The following is a 15,304-nucleotide window of genomic DNA, read 5'->3' as shown; positions in this document are numbered from 1 at the left end:
GTTGGTTATGAGCATGTGTTGATCTTGTAAGCCTGGCCTAGAGGAGAGTTGCTTGTGTCTCAAATGTGTTACATCACTCATAATCTTGGCCAACCTACTAGAAAAACTTGGAGCCAATAACTGATCCCATCTATGCTCTTGATTTGAAAGCAAAATTGTTCAAGAAGAAAGGAGATGGCTTCTGTAAATCTCCAGCAGTTTCCACTTCTCATGCTGTATACTCAAATGTTCTTATTAATGGGGAAGTAGCTTAAAAAAGTGAGGCTCTAATTTTCCAAAGCATGTGAAAACTTCTGTTGATAGCAGTCACATTTGTCATTAAGGGGTTAATGTATTGTGAGTCCGTCTCTGTCACTTCTAACTTCTGACTTTATCAGGACAATACCAGAATGCAAACAAGTCCATCATTTTCAAGTCTTCAGTATCAAGATGCTGGAAACTATGTCTGTGAAACTACTCTCCAGGAGGTGGAAGGACTGAGGAAAAGACAGACACTTAAACTTATTGTGGAAGGTAAGCAAGCAGATGGTTAACGATTATTAATTGTTCTTGTAAAATAAAAAGAGTCACTGTAATATTGTTCTTGTAGGAAAACCTCAAATCAAAATGACCAAGAAAACCAACACAAATAAAATGTCAAAAACAATTATCTGCCACGTGGAAGGTTTCCCCAAGCCAGCAGTGCAGTGGACGGTTACGGGCAGCGGAAGCATCGTAAATAAAGCAAGTATCTTTCTTATTACTTTATCCACCAAAAACTAGTGTATAGCAAGTGCAAATTAAAATCAAGGAACATTTTTGAGATAGTGAGGTTGAAGAAAAGTCTTTCTCATTTATCTAAGAGAAGGTTAAGTAGTAGCTACATGGTATTTACATGGATGATTTTTTTATGATAAAGCCTTTCTGACTAGAGCAGGGGAAGGCAAAAGAGATCCACTGGCTACAAGCTGAAGCTGGAAGGCAAAAGAAAAGGTTACAAATGAAATATGCAATTTTTAAATGAAGGTACTTAGTAGTTTTATCTGGGTAATGTGCTGATTTTGCCATTGCATAAAGAATTTGCAAATAATGATGGAATTGTAGAACATACATTAGAAAGCAAATGGGTACTTGATGTAGGCATTAACTGAGTGAAATGTAATGAAATTTGGCATGTCTGAATCAGAAGTTACATTCAGTATAGTTCCTTATGAGCTTTGCAGCTTTTATCCTAATATTTATAGTTATTTTTGTATGGTTATACCTGTTGTTTCTCACTGGAAAGAGAACGATTATGTATTCATCCTAAGGGATAAATAAGAAGAACTCATATATAACAAGAAAAATACCTGGAAAATATGCAAATTGAAGTATTTTTACATGGATTACCAAATCCCATGCAAAGCATTGCCACATTTTGCCTTAGCAGGAAAAATAACTGAGACTTCACTACAGTCAGTGGCTGGAAGTACAATGTACAGCACTCCTGTAGATTCCATTACATTTCATAAGGTTTTGCTTTAAGCCTACAGAAATTGTGTAGCTCACAAAATTTGTCCATTTAGTCATATAGGTGTAGGACAGAAATTGTCTTGAAGCTATATCTATGACTGAAAATAATTTTCTCTGGGGGTTGCATTATTTCAAGACTGATGTACAGCAAATCTAAGGAACAACACATCAGTATTACAGTACAGATACTACAGGTGCTACTAGATACATGTAGCCTGGCAAAATAATGCTTTGTGTGGAAATAGCTTGGAAAACTTGGAGCAATTCTTCTCTTTATAATGACATAAATGAAAAACAGCAAGATGGAAAAAAAATTATACTCTCTCTCTCTCTCTCTATATATATATATATACATATCTTTGAAATTTTCATTAAGAATTTTTTCACTTGCAATATTTTTTTAAATACTTTAATTAAAAGCAAATACAGAATGTTGTTAACTTTTTCAGAAAAAACCCTTTTTATCATTGGTGTTACAGTACACTCTATAGTATCTGTAACTGAATGTTTTGGCCAACTTTTTCTTTCAAATATTCACATCAGTTAGTAAAACAATGTAGTATTTCTCTTACTATTATTTGGAAAACTGAAATATTAGTTGAAAGTTACTTCCCTCTAAACATTTTCAATGTGTAATACAAATGATGCAAGTATTGTTCTTTGTGTTTTTAAAGGATACTAATCTTCATTTTTCACCTTTTCAGACAGAGGAGACAAAATATGTTAATGGGAAATTTTCCAGTAAAATTGTAATTGCTCCTGAGGAAAATGTAACTTTAACTTGCATTGCAGAAAATGAGCTAGAAAGGACTGTGACCTCCATGAACGTCTCTGCTAGTGAGTGTCCTCTAAAGATAATTTCCTTAAAGTTACAGTTTCTCATAAAGTACCCATACATCACACTCAAATAAAGAGTAGGTCTGCATAGTAATGTTGATACTAAGATATTTAACCTTTTTGTTTTAAGTCAAGCATTTGTAAATCCACTCTGGATCGGTAGTACATAAAATCTTTTGATAGCTTTTTACAGTGTCACTTAATCGTCATGAACTTCTTGGCCAGCTACCTCTATTTACAGAAGTAAACAATACTACAAAATCATAGTACAACATAATTGTACAAAATACTGCAAAGTAATGCTTCTTTTGCTAGACAGAAATCTTTATTTATTACAAAATTAACAATATCTCTTAGTCCCTAAATTCCAGTTTATTATTACTGGCATGATTTGACTCACAACAGAAATCAGCTGCACTGGGCTTTAATCATATGTCACGATGAAAGGTAGTGTAAAAATACTCGGTCAGAAATATTTCTGACTTGAATATTACAGGTTTAGAGTAAGATTCTTCTAATGGATATAGTATAGTTACAAAGGAAAGACTTCTGTTTACAGACGGGATTAAATATCTTCTTTGGCAAACACTGTTCTAGTTTCTGTCATTGCTGTAAATAGGTAATTAAAGGTGATGTTCAGGTCTAATATGTGTTGTTTTTAATTTAATTTTAACATTTTTCATTTCAGTAAGTATTCCAGAATATGATGAACCAGAGGACAGAAGTGGTACGTATGGTTTCCTCTCTCTGTAACCCTTATTTTTGATTGTCTCAGTTCAAGACCTTTTTAGTTCACTGCACAAGTCCCTTAAAGCCAATTTGATTTGATTTGAAATAGCTGGTGCTGTAATTGAACAAGGTGTGACTTTCTTGAGGTTTAAAAATGCATTTAGAGAACAATGCCTTTTTTTTTTTTTTCTTTCTAATCCCTTTTTTCTGTTTCTGGTAAAAATTCTTTAGAAATGTCGTAATGTTTAACTTTTCTTCTTTCCTTCAGATGACAATAGTGAAAAGGTTAATGACCAGGCAAAGCTAATAGTAGGGATTGTGGTCGGTCTTCTACTGGTTGCTCTGATTGCAGGTGTTGTCTACTGGCTCTATGTGAAGAAATCAAAGTAAGAATTTTTTTTGAACTTTATGCTAAGCTGGAAAAAAACAGTCATAAGCAGAGATTATGTTTACCTGTTTTCCTTCCTCTACAGCATTCCAGTTTTCTGGAGTGGGTAAAAGCTGTTACAGTAGGTGCACTTGATAGTGAAAGGAAACTTGGTACCTCTGATTGGCTTCTCCTAACGCTTAATGGGACTCATCTTCTGGAGGTGGGGTTCCGAGATTTCATAGATCATAGTAGTAATGAGGTCCTGTTTCCTGACAGCCAAGTCTGTGCTGACTCTTTCATTTTAATATAGTACTTAATTGTGGAACTTGATGTGTGGAAGTCTGTGTGGATGTACTGGTGCTAGAAACTGCCTTCATTTAGAAATTGGCTAGCTTGTTTCCTTTAAAAATGGAATAACATACAGAACAGGACTCAACAATCTCAGGGAGAAGAGAGATCTTTAATTGTTTTGTTCGCTTGTACTTTGAGATTTCTGAAATAAAATTGGTAAAAATAGAGCTTCAGTTGCTGAAAAAGCTAGGAGCTCTCAACCCAATCCAGGTTTTAACCATCACAGGCATAAAGCAGCATTTTCCAGTGAGGCCTGCCTGCTTTCAAGTTTCTTCCTTGTCACAGAGGCTCACTTCAAAAAATAAATGGGAAGGTGTCAAGAAGTGACCATGTTGCTCCATCCTTTTGAAGCTGGCTATTACTGTGTGCCCCATTTGGTCTTACCCCACACTTTTGTCCTCAGGGAGAGCTGAGGGTACCCAGAAGCAGACTTTCTGCCACTTCTTACAGCTGCTTCTGAGCAGGGGAGGTGAAGTGGCTGTGCATAACGTGCTCCAATCAGTACAGGTGTGAAAGCAGTCTGAAAGTTCAATTGGGTTTAAAATTGAATCAAAGGAAATCTAAAATATACCAGTGGGATTTTGCTATGAACAAAATTGTTTTCGCTGATGTGAGAGCACAAGGAATTCTCCATCTGCTGAGAAATGCTCTTTTTTTTGGATAATACATAAAGACTTTGGCTCAACTGTAACTGATTAGGTTTTTGAAGTTTTTCAAATATAGGATTGTTATAAATTACCCATGCACAGAGCCACACTCAGATACTCTAGAGGGGTTTTTGTTTTGTTTTGTTTTGTTTTCCAAAGCTTATGCTTTTTTGGGTAAAAAAAATTAAAAGTAGCAACATAGTGCTTCTCCTCCCACACTTTGCTACTGTTGCAATAATGTCTAGGATAACTCTGTCATTCCTTTTCTAATGTGTGAATGTGGAGTCAGGAAACTGGTATACTGGATGAGGTGGTTTGGGTATACAACAGCAGAGAAGGTAAAATATCTCTTATTGCACCATTGAGTAGTGTGGGGAGAGCTGACAGGGCTTGTAGAATATAGCATGAGATGAATTTATGAATTACAACAATTTTTTCTGCTTTCAAGATAGGCTATAGCATAATCTAAATGGACACCTCTTCTTTTCCTCATGCTCAGTTTCTCTTCCTAGAGCTTAAAGGAAAAGTTAGAGCTAGAATTGATTAAGACAGGTTCACTGGAAACAAAAATGTCTCTATAGTTAAATAATAGTGTCTGTGTCTGACGCATGGTTGCTGGCTTCTAACCCCCTTAATTGATATATCATCATTGACAATCTCCTGGTCTCGCTATATTTTTTAAATTGATCTGTTGTTATCCTGCCTGCTTTCTGCAAGCCATATTTGCAGGAGCAAGCAGAATGTCAGTACCTATTCTGACAAAGTTTTCATTATGAATCATAGCCTAGAAATCAAAGTAGACCTTGCAAAAAGCAACTTACACCTCTGGAAACAACCCCCCCATCTCCATCCAAGCCAGCAGATAGTAGTTATTTTTTGAACCCACCCTTGACCAGTAACTCACCTAATCTCTATCCCCAAAGTGACGCCAAAGGAAAGTCTGAGAAGGCAGCAGCACAGAACTTTCCAAGTCTGCCGAGGCAAGAAAAACATTACTTTTTTTGTTATTGGTGTTGTGGTTTGTATAATCTCCTATTGTCTTGTCATCCACACTAAATAGGAATTATACTTGTAGCCTTGGAATATATTCACAATAAATCACTTGTACAGTTACTCACTGCCTCAGCTCCACTTGACGGAAAAGCTGATTATTGCCACATATTATTTTCAGTGTGAATATTATCCCATAAATCAGAGACTCATCTGTATGCCACATCCTGCAACCAGCCTCCTGTTGAATAAAGAGTTGAGGCTACTCACCCCAGCATGCCTTGTTTCTCCTTCATCTGAGCAGAAGGCCAAACACCTGTTCTCTGCAGATTTCTCCTTTTTCCAAAAAGGATGTTGTAAACCAATCTGCACTGAACAGAACAGAACTCAGCACTTCAGAATCTTTCTAAAATTTTTGTGTCAGGCCTCAGTTGAGAGATTGCAGGACACCCATCTTAGGTAAATGCTTCATATAAGAAATTCTCATCTTGCCAGAAACAGCTGAGGGTACAGCAGAAATTAAAGATTCAGAAAGGAAATAGGGCACTCAGCACCCTGTCCCCTGCTCTCTAGTCACGGAAGTTTTCATGTAGCTGGATCTGGGCCCCATTTTTGTCCCTGGAGTTTGGAGGTGCTCAGATCTCAAGTCACATAAGGCTAGATCAAGGTTAAAGGTTAAAGTGGCTCAAGGAAACTTCAGCTGGGCCAGCTGAATCACAGCAGCAGTCTTAAAGTTGTTCACGCTCAAAGCACATCAAACTCATGAAATGTTTCTTAGGTCACAGTAATGATAGAGGTTACTGGGCATCTCTGAAACTGAACACTTGGGGCATAGCAATTCTGCTTTTCGGATTCTTAAAGCAAAAAAGCATATAAGTCAGATGTGGTAGGCCAAATATGTAAGAAACTCACTATGTTTTCAGCAAGACTCAACATTTGTATGGGTTTTCACTCATTTCCCTTTCAGAGAAAAGACAGTTACCAGACATCTCTGAAAGTGTCAGCTCATGACACAAACCTAATTTAAAAGTGACGTAAATTAAAAATGGTCACCCATTTCTTGCTGACTGGAACATTTGTCTAATATCTCTGTGGTTTTTCCTACTGGTGGACATTTGAAGATAACTGGAGGAGGTTGAAGGCAAGAATGGAGTAAATAAAAAGGCTGCAGCTAGTCCAGATTGGGATGTATAAGAACCATTAGCTCCTAGAAAATCATCTGCAAGAGTGCAGTTGAGTGTAGCTTTAATGAAATTCATGGCACTTCTTGCTTCTGCAAGCAAGAACTACACATATGTGTATCGTCTTACTTGTCATTATCACAAGGTTGGGTAACAAGGACAAATAGCAAATACACAGTTTCCTCCTTAAATACTGTTGAGGGCAAGGCCTAGACTTGTGAGACTAAAAGAAAACAAAAATTAAAGGTGTACAGAAATTTTGACTATATGTAGTCTGTATTTACAGTACAGCAGGCAAAACAATTATCATGGAAAATGATCTTCATATTACAAACCGTGCTGTGAACAGTACCTGAAGAAGATCCATGAAAATAGTGGTGCCACACTGCACACACTCCAAAGAATGCTAGAAACTCACTTTGGTACTACTTACAGAGAGATTTTGATTAGGATTCCCTGAGGATAATTATTTTCCTGAAGAGCAAGCATAGATAAATATTAAATATGAGTCATAATTTTAGTGAGAGTACAGACTGATCCATGATTTACAAATTAATTTAAAGAAGAAAAAGAAAAAAAAAAAAAGAGTTGAGTGAGTAAACTCATATTTATACAACCAACTTGTCACTCTTCAGAACACCACCATGAAAAGTGTACTTACTCCAGGTCTGGGCAAAGTGGGCTGTCTTCCCTTTTGGGTAAATCCTTGGGAACATTTCTGTCCATTCAGACTCCATTGCCCAGCTATTCAGATATTATGAGGAAGTCGATCTTGAGTTGCAAATGGAGCAAGCTGACAGGAGTTAATGCACAAAAAATGGAAGGAGCAACTCTTGCTGAATGTTTAGCTGGAGAAGGACCATTTGTCTTGTGCCTGAAGTCACCTCAGTAAGGATGGAACCCACGTTTTGAGACGTTTCTGTTGCAAACCCAGCCCACGTCTGTCGATCCCTGGGGATTGGTGGTGTGGCTGTTCCTCTGCTGCTGGTGGAGCACAGTCTGTGGGGAACATCTCCCTGCAAAATAACTCCTGGCTCTCTTAATGACACTATTTAGATAGCACTAAAAAAGGAAGCAGCGTTGTTTGTGCTGAGGTGGTGAGTCTGCCTGGATAATGGTATTTGGGGAACAAAAAAAAACAGGTCAGCAGGATCACCAAACCATCATAAATAAACGGCTGCATTTCATTCTCAAGCACTGAGAATCAAAATCCATCTGATTGTCAGTCATGAAAAACTGCTGCTGCTCTCATTTCAAGCAAGTGGTTTGTAGCATCCTCCAAAAGAGTTCTGGCGCTTCTGCCCCTTTCAAAGTTAGTGTTGCTCTTTAAGTGTCCGTTTTTGCCCAGTGTGGTTTAAGAAAATAAAGGTGACATTTAGTTTGAATGTAGATTACTAAATTAGATTAAATAGAAAATAGATAAAATGGAAATCTAAAATAGATTACTTTTAAAAATCAAAACCTGATTGCATTGCAGAAGCTCCTGACGTTAGTCATCGAATACTTTTAACCTCATCAAAGACCAGACAGTTCCCTCTGCTGTTAAGTGTCAGGTGATAGGAGATTCAGTCCGATTTGGGCACTGTAAAATTGATGATAAGAGGCAAAAAAAAAAAAAAAAAATTCCAGTGAGCCATGCCAGTAGTCTATCCAAGAGCAAACATTATCTCCAAGAGCAGACATTAGCAGTTAGTTATATGAGGACAGATGTGCATGATACTGCTTTCTCACTTCAGCTCAGGTAATTGCCTTAGTCCAGATCCTTTCAGCTTTTCATCTCTTCCCCTATTGTCTCTTAATTTTGTGAAACTTATTTATGGAAAAATCTCATTAGCACATGACAAGCCAAATTATGTGCTCAACTGAAACCAAACATGTTTTAAATTTAAATTATAAACTTTTTTTAATTTTCAAGGTGTTTTTTGATTTTTTTTTTTTCCAAGGGGTTGCTTCTTTTTTGCTAGGATTAAAGAGATTTGTGAAAGGTTATTAAGCTCACAGAAGGTCAGTCTCTACCAAAGCATAGACTTTTCTTCTTCACTGCATCTCACATCCTTTCCTTTTGTTCATGTCACGTGTTTCAGGTTCTGAATACCAGAAAAAGATAGATTGTTACCGCACAATAGACATTTGCCACTGTAGAACAAGTTACTTTGTAATACTATCTCAGCACTTTTAAAATTAAATTTCCCGGTAATAAAAAGGAGCTCAGATCTTTGCAGTAATTGGGTTTTCAGCATGACACCTTCCTGTCAGTCATACAAATATAAGAGGCCCTCTAACCCAATAGCAAAAAGTAAATGCAGCTTTAAAACATTAAAACTTATGACCCCTCAGGAAATTACCTCCTCTAAAACCGAAACGATTTTAGAGTGGTCCCTTTCAGCGTAGCCTGTGGGATTAGTGGATCCAGAATCCCATGCTCCCCTGGCGCTCCACCTCAAGCCGCAGAGCAGCATTTCAGCACGGGTGGGGAGGGTCAGGTGCATTTGCACTCCCTCAGGAGCTCTTCAGAGACAAGCACTAAACTTTTCCTGCCTGGGTAGCTGGCCCAGGGCACAGATGGCGTGCAGCCACGCTGCCGGCCTCTGCTCAGATGGAGGATGCGCACAGGAACACCCAGCAGCCACAGCCGGTCCGGGCGGTGTGTTGCTGCGTGGTGTCAGCGGACGCGTCCCACTCCCTAACCCGCGTCCTCACCCCACTCTGCGGGTCAGCACCCCGGAGCAAGGGTGGGCGCATGCATCGCTCCGTCGCAGCAGACCGTACCTTTCTGTGGGGGGAACAAATTATCTGTAGAGAAAATGCGGCTACGAGAATCTGCTTTGACACGAGGGCTTTCCTTTGTCCCACTCAGACACGTTTGCCCGTTTACGTTTTAAAAATTGGGGCCTTCAAAATGTTATCACAGCACTGCAGGAATCTTTCACCTTGGCAGACAGTGAGGCTTCTCACAGATTAAATGAATGGCATGGTGGTTTTATTGTGCTAAACTAAACTAAGCACTTAACTCATTAATTCATCACCATCACTTGCATTAAGGAAAACCTGCTATTTTAAATGAGGCATACCTCTTTCCTCCCCCCACCCCCTGCCCCAAACATTTACCCAAACCTTGTCAGTCATAGCTAACACAAACCTACAAGCCAGAGTGAGATTTTTTTTTTTTTCAGTGTTGCCAGAATTTTTCTTGAATTTCTCCACATTTAAAGAACTTCCGTTTTCTACAAGTACACAAAAGATTGCTGTGTTAATCAAGATATCTTAGCCACACTTGTAACATTTTAGTACACCTTAAAGCAGACTTGTGTTTATTGAAACAAGCTGCACAGTCACTTTGTCAAGAAACACGGATCTCCACAACTGGTTTAACCTTACTGAATGTCTGCAAGCTCAGAATAATTCTGAATTCCTCAAGAGGTAGATCAAACACGCAGAGCCCTGCTGCAGTACTTCCTGTGATACTCACAGCACTGGGGGATCTGGTGTCACTGCCCTATGTACAGACATTTGCAAACCTGTTGCTCTGCTCAGAACAGAACTGTCAAAATTTTCTGTTCACTGTGAGGGGAGGAGGCAGTGTCATTGATATGAGTATGGAACAAAATGCTGAAGACATGCGAAAATGACCTTCCTTTACATTATAGGACAGCATCAAAACATGTAGACAAAGATCTTGGAAATATAGAAGAAAACAAAAAACTAGAGGAAAACAATCATAAATCTGAGACTTAAGAGAAATGTGTCAGTCATCATTCCAGGTAAGTGTTTCGTGTTACAGCATTAAAATCTCTTTGTCTACCATTTTTCTCTGGTGATCAAAGCTCTAGCTTGCTCTGGTGCTCACCTTCCAGAAGCGAGGCACTGGGGTCATTCTGTGGTGTAGTTTTAGGACAGACAGACTGAAGCTCTTGGCCAGTTAAGAATTCAGAGCTGCACCTACAAATAGAAGAAGAAGCCTGACATTCAGATGGAACTTATTACTTGGCTTTATGTTAATGCATGTGCTTGAGGAAATGAAAATACAAATTTGTATAATGTACCGCTACAGTACATGTGCATGTGTATCTATATGTGTTTATATGAAGATTATGTTTAGGCAGACTTCAGAAGGTTTCAAGTTCTGATTTAAAATGTTTATGAGAACTTCTTCCCTTCCTGAAAGCAACAGTTTCCAAGTGCTTGGTCACCTTTTTCATCATTAATGCAAAGGTCATAAAACTTCCTTCCCTTAGAACTAAACAGTTCTCTTAGTCTAGATTTTACACACCTGTCCTGTGATCAGTTTTATCCTGGAAGGAGCCACTGTGTTTTACATTAGTAACAGGTTTGAAAGTTTCCTCTGCTGGGATCTGTATGAAGCAAACTGTTTACAAATGATCTGGCAGATGCCAAAGTTCTGTTGGGAATTGCAGGAGCACTGCAGAGCACCACTCTGTGCTCACACGTATATACCACTGCTGCACCTCTCCTCGTACCCAAAGGAGAGGGTGAGAACATTCTTCTGGCCAGTTTAGGCCATTTAAAATTAACACCGTGATAACACAAGAGTCTGGAAACCAGCTAACCATAGAGAGGTTTGTTGAGTTAGTCATCATGTGTTCTTAAAATTGAGAGCATTACATGTTCAGGGGTACTTGTGCTGTAAGCACCTCCACAGGAAAGCTGTGGACAGCCCTGATTTTCAGTGATCTTAAGTAAACAGCACTGGATACCTTCTTGAGGTAGCAGGGGTTTAAAGCATATGGAATTACATGGAATTATGATAGTTCATATTTATACAACAAGGCTCCTTATTTAAATGAATGCAACTGTCAATAATTTCAGTATGTCAGTATTGTCTGAAATTTTCAAATACAAACCACAAGTTTTGCAATAAATGTTTAGAATTTATATATATAAACGATATAGAGTAATTACATAGCATATAAAGAGATGCAGCATTATTGTAGGTGTTTTCCCAGCAATATCACTGTTTTACTAGTTTGGAAAGGGGAATTGGGAATACCGAAATTACATCATAGGAAGGATTTAAAGGTGGAAAACAAGTCAATTCGGATTTTGAAAAAATTGCAGCATAAACACATTGTGTGCCCTCAGTGCAATCTTTTACTCTGTATTCCTTCTGATCAGTAGATCTGATAGTAGACAGTAGATAAATTAAATGAACTTAAATCCATTACTTACCAGATAAACTTAACTGGATTTACCAGGAACAATATTGCAACAGCGATTCTTGTCGTGAAAGAAAGCGTTTACATTATTGAGCTGCAGAAAGAAGTACTGTTCATGTAGCTGTTCATTTAAAGCTTAGGTACTGAGTAGTTATGATGGTTAGCGTATTTTGAAATATTTAACTGGCTTTATCTTTCATATTTTCAGAGAATACATATAGACCAATTGAAGCATGAACGTGGATTGTATTTAAACATATACAAAGAAGTGACAGCTATTCATGGTTCAAGTATTAAGCCGATCATACTACCAGGTTTTCAAAGGATTTTAGACACAATTATCTCAAGCTAAAAAAACCCCACAAACTAATTTTGGCAACAGCCATGATAATAGGTCACCATGTTGTGTTCTGTTTGAAATATTTTTTTGTAAATGTCTGCACTGAAGATTTCTTTTTGTTTGCCTTTATGTAAATTTTTTACGTAGCTATTTTTATACACTGTAAGGCTTTGTTCTGGGAGTTGCTGTTAATCTGATGTATAGTGTAATGGTTTTATTTCAATTGTTTTTATTACACCCTTTGAACAGGTATATGTCTGATTCTGGCTGTTATCGGTGAAGCCTCTGCTTTGTAGCAAGTACCTAGAGTATAAGATTGTCTTAAAGGAATATGTCAAACTCCTTTTTCATTCTTTGAAATCATGGTAAAGCAGAAGGGTGACAGCTGTGAACAAGAATGAACAAAATTGTTAATGAAAGTGAACATTTAAAAAAAACATGTAAAGCTAAACAAGCTAGAAAGGGAATAAAGTTTCCCTGATGAAGTCTGGGTATTGAGTAAGGAACACTAGGAAAAAATCCAAGCCTACATACAGCTGGTGGCTAAAAAATCATTTTCTTCTAAAGCAAGACACGCATTTTATTGATGGTTATCAGTCATCTTTCATGTTAGCATTAGGATAAGGAACTGGAATTCTGGATAAATTTTGATTCCTTTATGTTATTCGCTGCCTTAAAGTACTGTACCTTTTCTTCTTTTCAGAGAGATACCAGTCAGAATTGGAAACTTTTTTAAAAAGTGCTCATATCAAAGCTGCATTTTTTTCCCACAAAAATAGAATATATATATATATTTTTTGTGTGTTTTTGTTAACTATGCTACAGATATTGAATGCACCTTGAGATAATTTTAGTGTTTTTAACTGGTACCTAATTTATCAAACAGTACATATAATTGTAACAATGAAATGTCTATGTATCTTTAGTTACATTCAAGTTTGTAACTTTATAAACATGTTTTTTGCTTGAGGGAATTTTTAGAATGGTACTTGATAAGAAAAAGTTTTAGGGTGAATGGCCAATAGAAAGCTGTACTTAAGGGAGATAAGTTTTGTCTTATCTAGAAAGTTAGTTTCTGGAAGAAGGTACCTGGCAGCTTTGATGGAGAGGAACTGTAGAAGTAAGCAGAACATCAGGTTTCCATTTACAAATATCCAGGGAAAAAGTAAGTTTTTATAGACTGGTAGGCAAAAATAAATAAATAAATAAAAGTAAAAGATGGACGTTAGGAAATGTATTTTGCCACTTTTGCATTATTTAGGGGGCAGAAAACACTGTTACTTGTAAATTTGTAAAATGTTAAATGTCTGGGCAGTAGTGACTGATGTCTTAATAAAAGCTTCCTGTAGTGCATTGGCATGGATTAAATACATAAGATGTCCTATAAACTCTATGCTGTATAAAATATTAGAGGGAAATCCTGTTATATGCCTCTAAATTTTAATTTGTTACTGTTTTATTTGGCAAAAAGAAAAAAAAAATATAACCTTGGTCAATATTTAAACCAAAGTAAAATGGGGGACAGACCAAAGTAATTTGTTTTGCATGGCTAAGCCATTCTGTTATCTCTGTAAATATTGTGATTTTTTTTTCTTTTTAGAATTTTGTTAAAAAAATTCTAAAATTTTTAAACACCTGTTTTTCCAAAATAAAACGTGAACACACAAAAAAGTTACTTTATATATAAATATATCTTTTTCTTTTGGTGCAAGAACACTGCCAAGCGATACATGTTTTTTAAAAGGAAAAACAAATTCAGTGGGCTTGACTCTGAATGGGAAAAGTTGTGCCAGAGTCCTGTCAAGAAGTGTGCATCTATCGCCTCTCTTTGTTTATAACACTACAAATAATTCTTAAATACGGAGAGGAATCTTCCAAAGATAGAGAAAACTCCAAAGGGAAAGCATAGGGAAGGGCTGAAAATTTTCATACCATTGTCAGGGGAATATAGGGCAAACGAGAAGAAAAAAAAAAGTCCTTCAACTTTCACAGCTACAGAAAAAGGAATATAAACAACTCCTCGCCTTTTGGGATTCTGCTTGATCTCCTATGCACTTTAAATCGTCAGTCCGAGGAGCTGAGTTTTTCACTGCTCCAGGTTCACTATAGGCAAGTTTCAAGAACCAAGAGTGCAAAAGAATTAATGTTTCTATCCATGCCTAAACAACAATAAAACTGAAGTATGTCTTCACTGGCTTGTGTGAAATCTCAGTTTACAAGAACACGTGTGAGCCCGAGGGAAGTCGCTTACCCAGAGCTCGAGCTGCTGCTGCCGCTGCCTGTGGTCCTGCAAATACACCCCCGTAGAGCCTGGCTGGCAGGAAAAGTCATGGGGTGATGGGTGTGGGTTTGTGGAGCTTCTCCTGGCCCACAGCACCTGGGGACCACAAGCACTTGCTCAGAGAAAAGCACAAGCTGGCACACAAAGTTTGTCATGCAGGTCTCTGCCTGTGAGCTGGACAAATAATTACCCTAGCAGTGAATTTGGGGGGGGGGGGGGGGGGGGGGGGTGAGGGGGGGAGAGTTCAAATCTGACTGGGGACACCACAAGAGTTTAACCTCAGTTTACTACACACAGGAAGAAAAATCTCTGCTCACAAATGGTTTAAAAGCATGACAGGAGGCAGTAGAGGAGAGCCCATCCTCTTGCTTTACAGTCAGGAAATAATGTAATTAGTGGTGTTTGTTCATGGCTGTGCAGGAAACTGCCACTGAGCTTGGAACAAAGCAGTGGGCTTCCCTGCATGCAGCAATGGCAGTATCCTGCAAAAACACCCGTGTGCTTCCCAAGCAACCCTAGGAGTCCTCTGAAGCAATAATATCGAAGCTGTAGCTGTGCTGCAGTGGATATGGGCCACAGAAACGTGATAACGGTGTGGTCATAAGGTGAGGTCTTCTGGAAGGAAGGGGAAAAAAAGAGTACTTGGGGTCAACACTATCAAAGGAAAAGCATCAGGGACATTTGTTCTGGTTCTGAGTACTACAGAGCAGCCTCTGCTTGAGGGCTTTACTGCATCTCCAGCTGCTGTGCTGCTGGGGCCAGCAGCTGGTCAGAGCCCGAGAGAAGGGACAGTGCTGAGCCAGGAAACAAACCGGCCACACCTCATTGTCTGGCTGTTTGCCAGGATTTGCCAGCATCAACTGAAATGGTTTAGGCAATATGTTACACCTTTTCCTGGAAACAGAGCTTTCAT

The 15,304-nt window shown here is 38.2% G+C and overlaps 1 protein-coding gene across 5 annotated transcripts in view; it reads left to right on the top strand.

Moving 5' to 3' along the window:
- The window catches only part of ALCAM (activated leukocyte cell adhesion molecule), a 113,118-nt gene extending 98,817 nt beyond the window's left edge, over nucleotides 1–14,301 (top strand). The window contains exons 10-17 of one of the 5 annotated variants that reach the window (XM_040056163.2): nucleotides 378–513; nucleotides 590–723; nucleotides 2,196–2,328; nucleotides 3,017–3,055; nucleotides 3,326–3,443; nucleotides 5,349–5,405; nucleotides 10,244–10,357; nucleotides 11,979–14,301. In XM_040056163.2, the coding sequence (XP_039912097.1) occupies nucleotides 378–513; nucleotides 590–723; nucleotides 2,196–2,328; nucleotides 3,017–3,055; nucleotides 3,326–3,443; nucleotides 5,349–5,405; nucleotides 10,244–10,331 (705 nt within the window). In that variant the 3' untranslated portion in view covers nucleotides 10,332–10,357; nucleotides 11,979–14,301. Of the gene's footprint in view, nucleotides 1–377; nucleotides 514–589; nucleotides 728–2,195; nucleotides 2,329–3,016; nucleotides 3,056–3,325; nucleotides 3,444–5,348; nucleotides 5,545–10,243; nucleotides 10,358–11,978 lie in introns of those variants that run through there. The other 4 variants (XM_058419411.1, XM_040056161.2, XM_058419410.1 and 1 more) reach the window with 4 other exon arrangements.
- Nucleotides 14,302–15,304: the final 1,003 nt, after the last annotated feature.

The sequence above is a fragment of the Hirundo rustica genome, chromosome 2 (assembly GCF_015227805.2).
Source record: "Hirundo rustica isolate bHirRus1 chromosome 2, bHirRus1.pri.v3, whole genome shotgun sequence".
Classification (NCBI taxonomy): Eukaryota; Metazoa; Chordata; class Aves; order Passeriformes; family Hirundinidae; genus Hirundo; species Hirundo rustica.
This window is presented reverse-complemented; position numbering and strand designations above follow the sequence as displayed.